The sequence below is a fragment of the Alosa sapidissima genome, chromosome 24, assembly GCF_018492685.1.
Source record: "Alosa sapidissima isolate fAloSap1 chromosome 24, fAloSap1.pri, whole genome shotgun sequence".
NCBI lineage: Eukaryota > Metazoa > Chordata > Actinopteri > Clupeiformes > Clupeidae > Alosa > Alosa sapidissima.
This window is the reverse complement of record NC_055980.1, coordinates 19075583-19090969: the sequence shown is the minus strand read 5'-3', so window position 1 is coordinate 19090969 and position 15387 is coordinate 19075583. Positions and strand designations below refer to the sequence as shown.

General features: G+C 43.5%; 1 protein-coding gene across 27 annotated transcripts in view; it reads right to left on the bottom strand.

The window, feature by feature from the left end:
* The window catches only part of LOC121700107 (deoxycytidylate deaminase-like), a 70806-nt gene that overhangs the window by 33571 nt on the left and 21848 nt on the right, over positions 1 to 15387 (bottom strand). For 14 of the 27 annotated variants that reach the window (XR_006027109.1, XR_006027108.1, XM_042082828.1 and 11 more), the window contains 2 exons: positions 9758 to 9874; positions 2277 to 2431 (listed from right to left, as the gene is read on the bottom strand). Coding sequence is in view for 25 of the 27 variants with exons in the window: in XM_042082828.1 (XP_041938762.1) it covers positions 2277 to 2431; positions 9758 to 9874 (272 nt within the window). In the remaining 2 variants the exon portion in view is untranslated. Of the gene's footprint in view, positions 1 to 2276; positions 2432 to 6649; positions 7352 to 7877; positions 7975 to 9757; positions 9875 to 15387 lie in introns of those variants that run through there. The other 13 variants (XM_042082824.1, XM_042082825.1, XM_042082823.1 and 10 more) reach the window with 3 other exon arrangements.

Genomic DNA, 15387 nt, shown 5'->3' with positions numbered 1-15387 from the left:
TGGCAAGAGTGCATGTCTGTTGTTCATGCACACACACATAACACAATATGTATGCAGGTCTAGAGAGAGAGAGTGGGAAAGGAATAAATGTTTTCCATATCCCTGTCACGTTGTCATGGTGACAAGGCCAAACACTCCTCTGTGGTGCTGCTGTTGCTAATGTCTGTGACCCTTGGAAGCTCACGGTACTCGGTCAATGACTTACTGAAGTCACTGAACTCAACTCTGACAGCTTCTCAGCAATTTGATGTGTGTGTGTGTGTGTGTGTGTGTGTGTGTGTGTGTGTGTGTGTGTGTGTGTGTGTGACACCACAAAAGACAAAATAAGGCAATGAAATGAAAGAGAAAACAAATAAATCACTATATGCATGGTTACAAAGTACTTAAACTTCAGTCATCATGCCTTAAAGGTGTAGTCAACGATCGTATGTACAGCAGTCAAGCCCATAACATTGGTGTGTCTTGTTTGTTTCGTGTGTTTGTTTTGTTTGGATGTTTTGGACAAAATCGTCTGCTAAGAACTTTAAACGAAAACATAAACATAAACAAATGCAACGTCACACGCAGTCACTACGTTCAAAGACAGAAACAAAAAAACAAAGCAAGTAATGCTAGTATATTTCACAGTATATTAGTCTATTTCCTCTTTCTTTGAATTTCATTTTTCAGATCGCCTGAAGCACTATATAGGTTCACTTGTTGTAGTCTTGAAAAAGTCATTGCCAGGACAACAGACATGTAGACACAACAAAAATGCACACACACACACACACACACACACACACACACACACACACACGCACACACACAGGGGAAGTGAGGGGAGGGTGGAGATGAGATGGATTGGAGTGATGGGGTGAGTTTTTTCCTGCTCTTTCACCCCCACCACCATCTCTCTCTCACACATGTCCTGTGGGTGCTAAGAATAGAGTGGAAGGGAACTCTTTGACAGGTCTACGCTTTGTACTTTCAGTAAACATTACAGCCCTACCATATGATTCTCCACCCACTACTCACCCATCCAACACACACGCACACACTCACACTCTCTCACAACCCCCCCACCCCCCACCACCACCAGTTGTTTAGATAAGGACTGGGCACACATAAGAGTGTACAGTATAGGGTTGTTTTGTAAGACATCATGTATAATTGTTTTGTAACACAGCATGTATGATTTAAAAATGAGTCTAGTGTAGCTACTGTACATGTAGGGCTTCATACACAATGATCTATTTGTATACATTTCTGCACTGGAAATACTGAAGCCATTCTTGCAATCATATGTTTCTATTTTTACTATATCTCAGATAAAATACATTAATCTTCCCCGTTGTTTATTCTGGCCATGGATCAGGTAGCTGTTGCTATTGTTTGACATTAAAAACAGGCTGTCAAAATATTTGGACTTCAGATGACTTGGTGGCCCTGGAGCTGTTGGAGTTGAAACTACATGCTGGAAGCCCATAGTGTGCAGTTCAGGTCGTGAAGCTAAATGTTTCCATGTGAGTACATTTTTAGACAGCCCAACAGAATCAGAAAAAAAAAGAAATCATGCATGGTCATGGTGAAGGGGTTAGGGGAAACATTAATGAGCATCTTAAAGGCCACGTCAGACTTCGGACCTTTGGGGACCAGAGCCTTCTGTGTTGCTGCCCCCAATCTATGGGCCAATCTACCCCTCCACATACACAGTGCCCTCTCCCTTGGCGTGTTCAAAAAGCACTTTGGCCTTTAACCCCCTTCCCCTACCCCTTTTTGTTAAGCTACCCTGCGTATCTTGAAAACCGCTTTACAAAACAAAGTTATTATTATTATTATTATTATTATTATTATTATTATTATTATTATTATATAAAGGCCAAGAGCTGTGATAGGCACATCTTCATTTCAACTACAGATGATTTGCCAATACAACCCCAGACAATTACATCACTGATCTCTTAGCACTTACATAACTGATCTCACTCCCATGTAATTTTGTTCAGTGCTTAAAAACATGCCTTAAAGGTGTTGTCAGCGATGGTATGCATACAGCGATCAAACCCATAACATTGGTGTGTCTTGTTTGTTTGGTGTGTCTCTCTGGTGTGTTTTGTTTGGTTGTTTTGGACAAAAGTGTCAGCAAAGAACTGTAAATGTAAACATAAACAAATGTGACGTCACACGCAATTGCTGACTGCACCTTTAAACTGTCTGTGACTAACTCACCTGCCTGAGAAGAGCCAGGCCCCTGCAGAACAATAACAGTCTTTATGGACCCTCTCATCACTCACCTGATGCCGCAGCAAAACTGAAGGTTTGGGCCCAGGTGGAGGCCCAGGTGGAGGCCCAGGTGGAGGCGCAGGTGGAGGCCCAGGTGGGAGGTGCCCATTTTGCCGAGTGTGTTGTTTGGGCACCAGACGATCCCCAGAAGCCATTGTATGCTGTGCTGCAGATGGAAATGGAGATGTTTGTGAGAGTTATGTATATGTTTAACAAGACCATGTCAGACAGAAGCAAGCATGTTTGCTTTTGTGTACACGTCTTATTTTGTGTGCATGTGTGTGAGTGCGTGTGTGTTGTTCACATTTGGTCATCCAAAAAATCCTTGTCCAGTTTAAAAAAAAATATATGTTTTTTGTCTATTTATATTCAGTATATTTCTCAACTTAGGGTATATTTTTAGATGATAACGAGTTTAAAACCAATAAAATGTCAGTAAAGCAGTTTTGAGTAAGACCAAAACTAGGTTTTAGGAATATAAAATAATAACTACTGCTTCCTATTTTTAGCACTTGCTAAAACTTGCTGCAACTTATGTACAATTGTACACATCCAGAAATGTAAATATAATTTTCTATAGGTACGAGACAGACTGGGAAGAGGCAGTGTCACCCCGTTTGTCTACCAGGCTTGTGACATTCTGCATAGATGTGTGAGAAGGAATTTAAACACTGTTTATATGTACATAGAGCACCCTTCCCTGTGACATACTACTTTGAGCCCGGCCAAAAGCCCAACAAGAACCTGTAGTCCTCACAAGCTGCTCAGGCATCAGATAAACATTAAGGCCTGTAGCACTGCCACATCATTTTAGGATTCACTTTTCTTTAAGCCTGTGTTATGAAATGATAACCAACATGAAAGTGTTCTCCGTTTTATTTCTCAATCTTATGTAGGGCAATTCCATGCAAAACTGTCACATCCATCCAACACCAACACAATGCCATGGTACTGTATTTAGCTGGCGTTATGGACGTGACAGTTTTGCGTGGAATTTCCCTGTACGTCTGTAGTATCTATAATGAACGCCATTTGAATTCTGTTGTCTGTGTTAGCTCTGATCAGCTGAGTGTAAGTGTTAGGTGAGGCAAGCGTCCTGTGAAGCGTCAGCTGACATGTTTAAAGTTTCAAAACGCACAAGGGCCCGGGGAGAGGGAGAGGTTGAACAGGGAGTCTACGTGAGACCTGGACTTTGGACAAACTGTGTGTGTGTGTTTTGTGTGTGTGTGTGTGTGTGTGGATTGAAAATATCCCAATTCAAGGTGGATCTATCTCAGGACCTCAGACCTACCGGAAATCCAGGACTGAGCACAGATGTCTCCTATGTCAAGTCGCTGGTATACGTTAAGAAGGATCCTTTTAATGTTTCAGTCATCGAATGCCTCGTCGGATTCAACGTTTTCTTTGTGGATTATATTTGTTGCACTGGACGTGGATTTTTCAGACTGTTTTCTCCTTTTCGTTGGATTTTTGCCACAGAGTTTGGATTTGTTTGTTTTCGTTTGGAGGGACTGAGAGAGCACATGAAGTGCGTGCATGAACACTTTGGTTGCGCTCCTTGTGGTATGAACTGTGGGGAAATAAGTGTGTTTGTTTTTCAAGCATACTTCTGCTTTTAACTACCTGTTAACTGTATTTGAGTATTTGACTTGGTTCTGTATTATGTGGTTTTATGTAATACTTATGAATATTATCTCCTACACTGGTGGATGGATTAATTTAATGATTGATTGATTAAATATAATAAAGCTATATCTTGTTTTTTATGGAAATTGAATTACCGGTAATATTTTTAGTTTTGAAATATGAATTTTGATGAATGTAAAGGTTTTGATGGAAGCTTTGGTTATATTTATGTTTGTTGTGCTTTATGTTTTAATTTACATTTTTTATCACGTGAAGGCCAAATGGCTGATGGACAATGGAAGCGTTGAGAATACTTCATGTGATGAGTAGCCATGAGGGGATAACCACTGATCTCTAAAGAATTACTGGATTGAGTAACTGATTGTCACTGCCCTATCAACAATGAGGCCCACCACCATATTGGAACCAGTCTTCCTTGTCAGGTGGAAAAACGTAGCCTACCACTCGATAGCGCTGTGAGTTTAAATGAACAACCTCAGAAAATGTCACACAGCAGACTAAGGCTGATCTATTTTTTTTTTTTATTGCAATCATGGCAACGATACACATCTGTTTTTTTTCAGATCCATTAGGCTATTCCTAAAACTGTGTACTGTTCCCTCATGTTGCTGTTGGTGTTTTTTTTAACCCGTTGTCTTGCTATACAATTATTGCATTTTTCTGATTCTTTAGAGGTCAGTGAGGATAGATTTCCTCCAGGTCTCCAGGCAATAAAGTATGCATGTATATTGCCTGGCTTTGGCTATCAGAAGTTTCAGAGTCTTCCAATACCACTCCTTATTTTATTTCTCGGATTGTGGCACCCTCTGGTGGCTGAATTCATACAATCAAAAAAGAAAATAATCTGAGACTGATACTCACAAGAAAATCATTAGATCGCCAGCATCTTGAGGTAGTTTGGAGTCATTTCTGTTACCCGTCTGACTCCTAAAACCAGAAGCCAAAGAAGCTGCTTGGTTGTGGTTAGTCTGGTAAAAACCAAACTCAATCACTTTGTGAAAATCTGGACACTCACGATTGCGAAACCTTTCCATCACTGATCGGCGTAGACATCGCGTTAACTTTGAAATCATTGGACTACTCTAGCTAACCAATCACATAGATGAAGGATTCCTGACTTTAAAAACTTCTAAAAACAGACAATAAAAAACATCGGCAGTCAGAAAACAATGTAGGCCTATCTCAGCCTACCTTTGCTAAATCTACCGACTGCAATTTGTTTATGTTTGCAGGTGTTGCTTCTACCGTTTATCACAACCACATTTGATTTCAGAACTATAGCTTCATCTCCTCTCGTCGCTGATTTGGCAGATTATAAATTATATAGTTAGAAATATTAAGAAACGCTGCAAATTTTACGCTGTTTAACTTATATGGTGCATTGTCACTTTAAGGTCCCTCAGTCTAAGCTTTCTCATAAAACCCATCCACTCTTGTAAGATATAAGGCTAATCCATAAACTGTAGCTTGTTTGTTTGTGCCACATTGATAAAACACTATAATAACAATATTATGCATAGTATTAAGTTATTACACGCTGTTATAAGTTTCTTATATTAAAAGGGGGATATCAACAATGACAAGCCACCTGGAACCTGCCAGCCTATCTCTCTCTCTGGTGCTCAAGATGCGTTCTCAATTAATTAGGGGTACCGTTCAAGTTAGATCTGCTGCATTATCTGTAACACTGTAACACTGAGTTGGTTTGACATCGTAAACATTCTCGAAGAGAAAAAAGCAGTTTGCATTAAAGCTATTTATTGGCTACATTTTGGTACCCCTCGGCCTCTTGGTGCCCTTGTGCGTGGTGAGAGCGCACCACACGCCTTGCTGTGTAGCAGCCTATACAATGTTGAAACATTTCTTATAGTCTCTTACCAATTTGCCCTGATGGACTCGTTGACGCAGACACACGCACTCGCTTTGGACTTCTTTCCCTGCTGCTGTCCCTTTCTATATTAGCCTACAGAGCAACTAGGCTAGACAGGCGCGTGTAATTACAAAGTGGGGTCTGGGGTCATAGCTGGTTGCGGGCAATTGCTAGGTAATAAGGTAAAATCTATTTTTGCTGCCAATCAACAAAAAGCATGCCTTTTATATCTGTGTATGTATGTATTTTATGTACAATAAACACAACCAAGAACGAAACCGAACAATCGTTTCATTTGAAACTAGCAGAAATTATAATCAGAAGTTCATTTTCACCAAAAACCGAGACAATTCGTGTCCCGGGAAATATTTTTAATTATCCGGGACAGTCACTCAAAAAAGGGAACAATCCCGGGAAATCCAGAACATGTGGCAACGCGAAGGTGGGCGTGTCCAGTGGGCTTACAGTTTTTCTTAATGGCTTTGGTGCATTTCTCAGATCAGAATTGAAATTCTTAAAACGGTTTATTCAAATTCCATATCATCTTATCACTTGTGCACATAATTAAAGCAGTTTCTCCCCATCTTGTAGAAATATAGTACAATGATTAGTACATCCATGCAACTAACTTTGTACAAATGTCAGCTGCTTTTAAAATTTTCAATTGCTACTGTCATATTGGTCAAAATCCACTATACTGGTCCCCTGCGGAATAGTACCCCACAAATTGCCTTATTTCATTGCTTGTGTCATTACATGTAATATGTGTTGAACTAGCAGTCATAACTTGTCATAGTCTGTCTCTAGCATATATAAGTACATGTACAGTATGTGTGACCTGCAGACAGGAATGTCACTGATTAATAATTCAAACAAAAACACAGATTTTATTTAATTATATTTTGTCACAGCAGTAGTAGAGTCAAACAGAAAATGCATTTGGTGCTATATGTTGCATTCAATGAAAAAGCCATTCACAGCAATGCCTTCAAAATGGACATAACAGACTCACTACATCTACACTTGACTGATAGTCATTAAACTTGACTGATAGTAATTTCTGAAATGGCAGTACTTCATTAATATATGTGGAGGATTACATTTAATAGTATTATACTTGCTGTTAGGGAAATGTTATGGAAAATGTTAGGGGAAAATGCAGAAAGAAATAGATACAAACCTAACTATTTTAAAAAGTCACTACGGTGGACAGCCTGTGCCACTGCTTAGGAATAGCGTTACTACTTTTTACATTCCAAAGCTTTTTGTAATAGAAATATTGTAATATTTTACAGATAGATTTATATTACAGATAGATTTCTGTAATAGAAATAATATATTTTCAGGTTAAAAGACTAAAAGTAAAAATACATCATGAATCAAAAAGTGCTTGTGTTTGGTTTGACTGTGTGGAGAGGGAGAGAACAGAAGCCATCAGTGGTAGAGGAAAGATAATGCCGTGGGGAGGGCCGTCAATCAGTCGGTGGATCAGCCGGTGGATTATCAAAGAGACCAGGCTCAATTTCATCAAAATCAATGACGATCTTTCTGGAAGACGGCCGAAAATGCCTGGCACACAAACACACAGATACACACACACAGAGACAGAGACAGAGATAAAAAAGGGAAAATATTTTGTTTAAGAAAAAGTTTAAGTGAACTTTTCTCTTGTGATGTTTTGAATGAAATTAACCCAAACTTGAGTGAAACAACACTCTCTCATATTTTCCCCTCTTCCTTCAGCTTAGAAATCCATCTCCCACTACTATGATGACCTTTAGTTTTTGTCATAGTTTTGTCACACACAGAGTAATTTATATTTGTGAATGAACAATGCAGCAATGCCACACACTCAAACACATAAAAAGGTTTGTTTGTGTCGGTAGTACATTTACAAAGGATTCACACAGGTGACGGTGCTCACAGTTTTATTTTTCTGGCTGAGAGTTAACCTTGTAGAACAACCAGCTGGATGTGCATGAAGCTAGATGCACATGAAGCATGTCTGGCCCCTTCTCTTTCTCTCTCTGTCTCCCTCTCTTTCCCGCATGTCAATAGCAGAGTAGGTGCCAGACGAGGAGCTCTGGAGACTCACCTGTATGGGATTCCTGCCAAGTCAAGCATTCTTTTGGAGGCAATCACCTCTGTCTTGTTGTGATACTTATCTGACAAATAAATCACATCCTTTATACCTGTAGGTAACAGAGGAGGGATGTAGAGATGGAGAGAGAGAGAGAGAGAGAAACAGAGAGAGGAAAGAAGTCAACTACCTGTAAGACAGGCTGAGCAGTGTTGGCCTGACTGACCTGATCTGGTCTGTGGTGGGGTATGGGATGTTCCAAGATGCTCAGAGGTTCACAGAGTTGAAAGCAAGACAGTCTTTCTTCTCTAACATCATCATTAGAAGTACAAATAACACTTGTGTGCTATTTACAACTGTCAAGAAATTAACAAGCCCTTAGGATTGATTTAGGATTGCCACTCTCTGACACAAAAGGGTTTAAAGCAAAGGATACTATTAAAGCCTCAGAATATGACACGAGAAATTGATTACTGCGGGCTTTTCACAGTCCTCCCTAAAAAAACTATCAAACATCTTCAGATGATACAAAATGCAGCAGCTAGGGTAAAATAATTGACCATGCACATTACTCCAATACTAACAGGAGAAATCCAGCGATTTTCCACATAGATCTCCGTTTCTCGAGATCACCGAGTACTGTCGGTACGGGAAAAAAAACCCGAAAACATTTGGCTTTACCTAACTCGAGTTGAGTTCCAACAGCTAAAGTAGCCAGGCAGCTACAGTGCTACACTCTTGGGGGCATGAACATGGGGGCGGGACTTACTCATCCTCTCCAGTTATAATGCCTCCATACTTCAAGGTGTGAGTGAGGCTGCGAGATGAAAATGGAGTAAAGTATGGAACAAGATAGAGAGAAAGACAGAGAGAGAGAATGGAGAGAAACATGTGAGACTGCAAGAGGAGGAGAGTGAGCCAAATATGCAAAATGTTTGCAAATGAGGTGCGAACAGGGAAGCTCTGCCTATCACTACGAAACGTGATGTACTCTCATTTACCATAAATTACCCTTGAAAACATACCAAAACCACTTAATTTAAATTAAGGGTCCCTTAATTTGTAAAACAGGCCCTTCATTTTATCTTAAAATGCAATTGTGTGAAAACCCTTAATCCTAGGCAGGGATCACACTGGCCAGCGGCAAGCATAACGCAGTGCTCAGACCATAATAAGTTCTACCTCGTTCCTATAAGTAACACAAAAGGTTTGCCTAAAGTGACAATTGAATACGCTCACGTTGCGCTTTGAAAGTTGAACCAAGTTCAACGCTCAGCTTTTTCAAAGGTAGCGTTACGCTAGCGCTGCCACTGTTCCCCTGCCGAACCATAGAGAACAATTAGGAAACCTGCCGCTTGCCGCTGGTCAGTGTGATCCTCACCTTAAGGTGTCAAGTCAAGGTTCCCTTTATTTGTTGTGATTAAGGGGGTAGTTAAGGACAATTTAAGTATATCTTAATCTTGTTTTAAAGTGTTAATTCAGGGATTCCTTGATAAATGGGGGAAATTAAGGGGAAATCGAAAAGGTAAATTCAGTAGGCTTTTCTCCTTAATTGACCTTAATCTTTGAACATTTCTAAAAACAACTTAATTATAGAAGGGTTTTAAGGTCAAAAGTATGGCATTTATAAGGGGTGAAATTAAGTGGTTTTGTTCTGTAGTGTATTATCAGAGAGAAAGTAAGTTAGTGAGTTAGTGTTTGTATACAAAGAGGTGTAATATTGGAAGGAATAAAAACATCCCTAAGCTTGTGAGTGAAAATAATAATTATAAAAAAAACATTTGTGCCTGTAACCCAAATTCCTTCAATTTTGTTTTATAATTTTCAACTGCATCCTTCTGATTGAGTTTTTTCTTGTCCTTCATCCTTGCCTCAGTTGCTCCACCTCTCCTCACCTGATTGGATGATTATCTTGGTACACTCATTGCAGGGGAACAGGGACACATAAATGGTGCAGCCCTTCACATCTGCCGAGTTCTTGTTCATGATGGCGTTCAGCTCAGCATGGCACACTGCAACCCAAGGATGGAGAGGAACAGCCATTAGAGAAGGCAACAATCTTAATACACATCACTGAATTATGTGTTGGAAAGGTAGCTTTGTGATGAGCAGAGATAGAATAACGGTGTTATTTTTTCAGTAACGGGTAATCTATCCAATTACTGTTTCCATCGTCACAACTCAGTTACCGTTACTGACAAATAAAATGCTGTGTGTTACTGTAATTAAGCTCACTGAAGCTGTTTTCATCCAACCAGGCTCTCTCAGCCACAGAAGCTGCAACATTTTTTTTGCCCAGGGCGAGACAAACGTGTAAGTGATGATTATTGGCTAAGGTAGAGTAAAATTTCATGGTAAGCCAACCAGAGGCAGAGTTGGGTGGCATGCACATGCACAGTTGCGCACAAACACAAACGACCAGACAGAGGAAGCAATAGCGAGCCCAAAGAATTCAAAGGGGTCCAAATTCTTTGACATATTTAACATAACACATAACACTAAAAAAAATAGATGCAATAGTTACTTTCCCTGGTAACTATATGTTTTATAATGCTGTAACTCAGTTACTAACTCAGTTACTTTTTGGGAGAAGTAACTAGAAACAACTTTTCCCTTGTTGGGGTCATTCGGGTTTAGGGTTAGGTTTTTTCTTTTAAAAAGGGTCCTACTGTATGTTCTCCAGTCCCATACAAAGCGGGGAACATAGGACCCGGGGAACATAGGTACGCTCCCACTTTTTTAAAGTAACATGCCCAACACTGGTGATGAGTAAACAAACTGAATTCCATTATCACTGCTCCTTGCAAGTGTGAGTCAGAGAAGACAGCAGAAGAGTTCCCCAGAGACTCCCTCATTGGAGAGGCTCACTATTTGCCTCACTCTCCTCTCCCATCCCAGCACTCCTTAGAAGTTTTGTCATTTTCAACATTTGATATGCTGTCTATGTAGCCTAGAAATCTAGACGCACCCTAGCGCTAATCTAGCAACTCTCCATTGGCTTGTGTGCTGGAAAAATTTAACTTCTATCAGGTCAATCAAATCGTGTATAGAGACATTAGGCGGGCTTAACATAATGATTGATGGCAGAGTTGCAACGGTTTGCCTTGAATTCCCTGCTACTTGAAAACACAGAAGATGGATGTTTCTGTTGGCGGACAGCGTGACACAAGCTTTTTTTAAGTTGGCAAAAGTTTGAAAGGCCAACTAGCTCCGGTGGGAAAACGCATGGGACTCATAGCGCTGTCCTATTGCGTGCAGGGAATTTGAAAGACAACCGATTATCCGGCCCCTCGGACTAAGCACTGCCAATGGTGAGTGCCCAGACCCTACATTTTAATGTGGGTCTGGCTCGTCAGGCTACTGTCTATGTCCTTTTTGCAGGTAAATATAGGTTTACGAGATTTGCAGATTATCACATTCTGTTTTCATTTGCATTTTACACAACATCCCAACTTTTTCTGATTTGGGGTTATAGTCTGATTGCCAAAAAGCACAGTCTTGGTCTCATCAGACCAAAGAAGCTTCTTCCATTTGACATGTCTTTCACATACGTATGGGCGGCTGCACCGCACGCAACTGTGTGTAGGAGCCGTTAAGGTTGTTAATCATGTGTCATATGCTGAGGCTGTTAGAGAAGTCAAGGCAAGAAGTAGGCCTTCAATGGTACCAGAGTTAAACATGGATGGAACAGCAGGACTGGGTTTCAAGCTTGTGAGCACAAATGCTTAGTGCAACAAGAAAAAAGTGCAGTCAGCGATTGTACAGTAAGTCATGTATGTTTATGTTTATATTTAAATAAAAAAAAAATACTTTTGTCAAACAAAAAAAAATATATATGTATGTGTGTATATATATAGGTATAATATAAGAGGTACTGGCCTCTACTATACCTTCAGTAGTCCCAGAGAAATTCCATGCAGGGTTTTGTTTTTGTTTGGGGGACAGGCTGCCTTTATTTTGTTTGTTTCCAGTTTTTGGAGTCTGGGCTGCCTACAGAGACTGTTTTTTTTTTCTTTCATGTAGTCATGAATTGGGAATCTAGCGGTTGTGAGGAAATGATTACTGAATATGACAAATAAAATGTATGGGCTTGAAATCACATATGATATGATAGATCACCCCTGTGGATACACTGGTGTCTTTTATAGAAGTGCAATGTTTTTTTGTATCTTTCTTTGTCATGAGCTCTCTCTCTGCCTGGTAACACACGCTGATTGAAGTCTGATGACCTCCACCTGTTCCTGCTCTGCTCTGCCTCACCCTCGTTACCTACCAGCTGCACTGCATTCACCACTCATCATGCCCTGTATATAAAGCCTTGCTTTTCAGTCCACACTTGTCAGATCGTCTGCAACCAGCACCAGTTACCTGCCTGTTTTTGAAAACGCCTCTGACTCTTTGCCTGTGATCCCGGACCCGCTCGACTACTTCTGTGTTCTCCAGCCCCGGTAATCTTGACCTGCCTTCCGTCCCTCTTCTACGAATACCGCCTAGTCCTTGACTGTACTGCTGCTTCGTTTCAATTGCTGTTGTGTGGGTGTTTCCCCCAGGACTTCCCGGATCATCCAGCTCCTGCCATCGCTGTTCGGCTACTGGGGGAACACACACACGCAGACTCTTGGAACTCCTGTACCCCCCCCGGAACCCCTGAAACCCCCTTAACCCCCTACCCTTAAATAAACTTTTGAACGTGACGCTTTTGTGGTCCTCGTCCTGTTTGGTGTCTGACAGTACGATCTGACCAAACATGGACCCAGCGCACGGTCGAACCAGCATGGAAACCGACGAACCAGAACCACCCACCGCCATGCAACGCCTGGGAGAGACAGAGAGAGAGGTAAACCGCAACACTGCTGACATTGCCTCCCTACTTCAAGCCGGCTACCAACAGCGTCAGCAGTTCCAGCAGCAACAGCAACAACTTGCAATGATCATTCAACTTCTCACCAACCTTTCTCCTCTGCCTGCTCCCACCGGCCCAGCCCCAGCCAGCCTGCTCACCGGCCCAGCACCCGAGTCTCCTGCCCAGTCCACTGCTGCCGTGGCTGCCGGAGCCCCAGAACCCAGGATCGGCAATCCAGAGCGGTTCAGCGGCGACCCAACCCAGGTACGGGCGTTCCTGACGAGCTGCCGTGTCCAGTTTACCCTGCAACCCAGGACTTTTGCCACTGAAGGGGCGAGGGTCGGTTACGTGATCACTCACCTGACGGGCCGAGCTCGACTCTGGGGAAACGGCGGAGTTCGAGCGCCAGACCCCAGCATGTGCAACCTTCAACCTATTCGCAGAGGAGATGCTCAAGGTATTCGATTTGGAATCCACAACAGCCGAGGCATCTCGGACCCTGATGAGTATTCGCCAAGGCAGAAGGACTGTTGCAGATTACTCCATTGACTTTCGAACTGTGGCAAGTCGGAGCTCCTGGAACATGGAAGCATTGGTGGATGCCTTCCTCCACAGCCTGGCGGACTACATAAAGGACGAGCTGGTTTCCCATGATCAACCCCCCACTCTTGATGAAGCCATTGCTCTGGCTGTCCGCATCGACCGCAGGATCCAGGCCCGCCGTCGTGAGAGAGGGCGCCAGAGTCCATCCACCAGCACACGGAGTGTCCCAACTGCCCTTCTGTCCGCACCTGCCACACCATCTAGCCAGCCGGACCAGTCTGAACCGATGGAGATCGGCCGCGCCTCCCTAACCCCTGCAGAGCGCCAGCGACGCATCACCTCCAACTTGTGCCTGTACTGTGGTGGTGATGGTCATCGAGTCGCCACCTGTCCAGCAAAAGCCGGAGCTCACCAGATGTAGGAGGAATCTGGATGAGCTCAATGAACATTCAGCCCTCCATCAGCCGTAAACCCCTCATCCAAGTCTGTCTTCACCTGTCTGATTCCACCCACACCCTGGCAGCCCTGGTGGACTCTGGCGCAGAAGCAAACATTATTGACACAGGACTTGCTCGTCAGCTGGGCTTGGAAAGCCATCGCTTGTCCACTCCTGTTCCAGCCCGGGCCCTGGACGGTCACGTAATTGGCACAGTTACCAGCATCACAGCCCCCATCTCAATGATGGTGTCAGGAAACCACCGAGAGACCATCCGCTTCCACCTGCTCAGCTCTCCAGGCCAACCCCTAATCCTGGGCTACCCTTGGCTCCGTCTCCACAATCCTCACCTCGATTGGGCCTCCGGAACTGTGAAAGAGTGGGGAAATGCCTGCCACCTGACCTGTTTGCGTGCTGCCTCGCTGCCCCCCGGCTCAGTACCCCCCAGCACTGCCCCCGACATTTCTAATGTCCCTGAATGTTACCATGGCCTCCGAGAGGTGTTCAACAAGACCAAAGCCACATCTCTGCCCCCACACCGTCCGTACGACTGTGCCATTGATCTCCTCCCTGGGACTGCTCCACCCAAAGGTCACCTCTACTCACTATCCCCTCCTGAAAGAAAAACTATGGAGGATTACATCAGGGACTCCCTGGCAGCTGGACTCATCCGCCCGTCTTCCTCTCCTGCTGGTGCCGGGTTCTTCTTTGTGGGAAAGAAAGATGGTTCTCTTCGCCCCTGCATTGATTATCGAGGTCTGAATGATGTCACAGTGAAGAACCGGTACCCTCTGCCTTTACTCACCTCTGCTTTTGAGTTGCTCCAGGGATCCACTATTTTCACCAAACTGGACCTTAGAAATGCTTACCACCTAGTGCGAGTAAGGGAGGGTGACGAGTGGAAGACTGCATTCAACACCCACACCGGCCATTATGAGTACCTGGTAATGCCATTTGGCCTCACCAACGCCCCAGCGGTATTCCAGGCGCTGGTGAATGATGTGCTGCGGGACATGCTGAATAAATTCGTCTTCGTGTACCTGGACGACATCTTAATTTTCTCCAGAACTCTGTCCGAACACACCCGTCATGTCCAGCTGGTTCTTCGACGGCTCCTGGAGAACTCGCTCTATGTCAAAGCGGAGAAATGCGAGTTCCATGCTCAGACTGTGTCATTCCTGGGATACATCGTCGCTGAAGGCAATATCCAGATGGACCCCGCAAAGGTCTCGGCAGTTACCTCCTGGCCAGTTCCGGGGAATAGGAAGAAGTTGCAGCAATTCCTCGGTTTTGCCAATTTCTACCGGAAATTCATCCGGAACTACAGCTCCGTCGCCGCTCCCCTCACAGCTCTGACCAGCATCAAACACCCCTTTTTCTGGACCCCAGAGGCCAACACAGCCTTTCATACCCTCAAGGCCCGGTTCACCACTGCCCCCATCCTCCAGATGCCGGATTCAGACCGGCAGTTCGTTGTCGAGGTGGATGCCTCAGACGTGGGAGTCGGGGCCATACTCTCTCAACGGGCAGAGGAGGACAACAAGTTGCACCCCTGTGCATTTTTCTCTCGCCGGCTTTCACCTGCAGAGCGCAATTATGATGTTGGAAACCGTGAGCTGTTGGCTGTCAAGCTTGCCCTGGAGGAGTGGCGTCACTGGCTGGAGGGGTCCACAGTTCCGTTCCTGGTCTGGACCGATCACAAA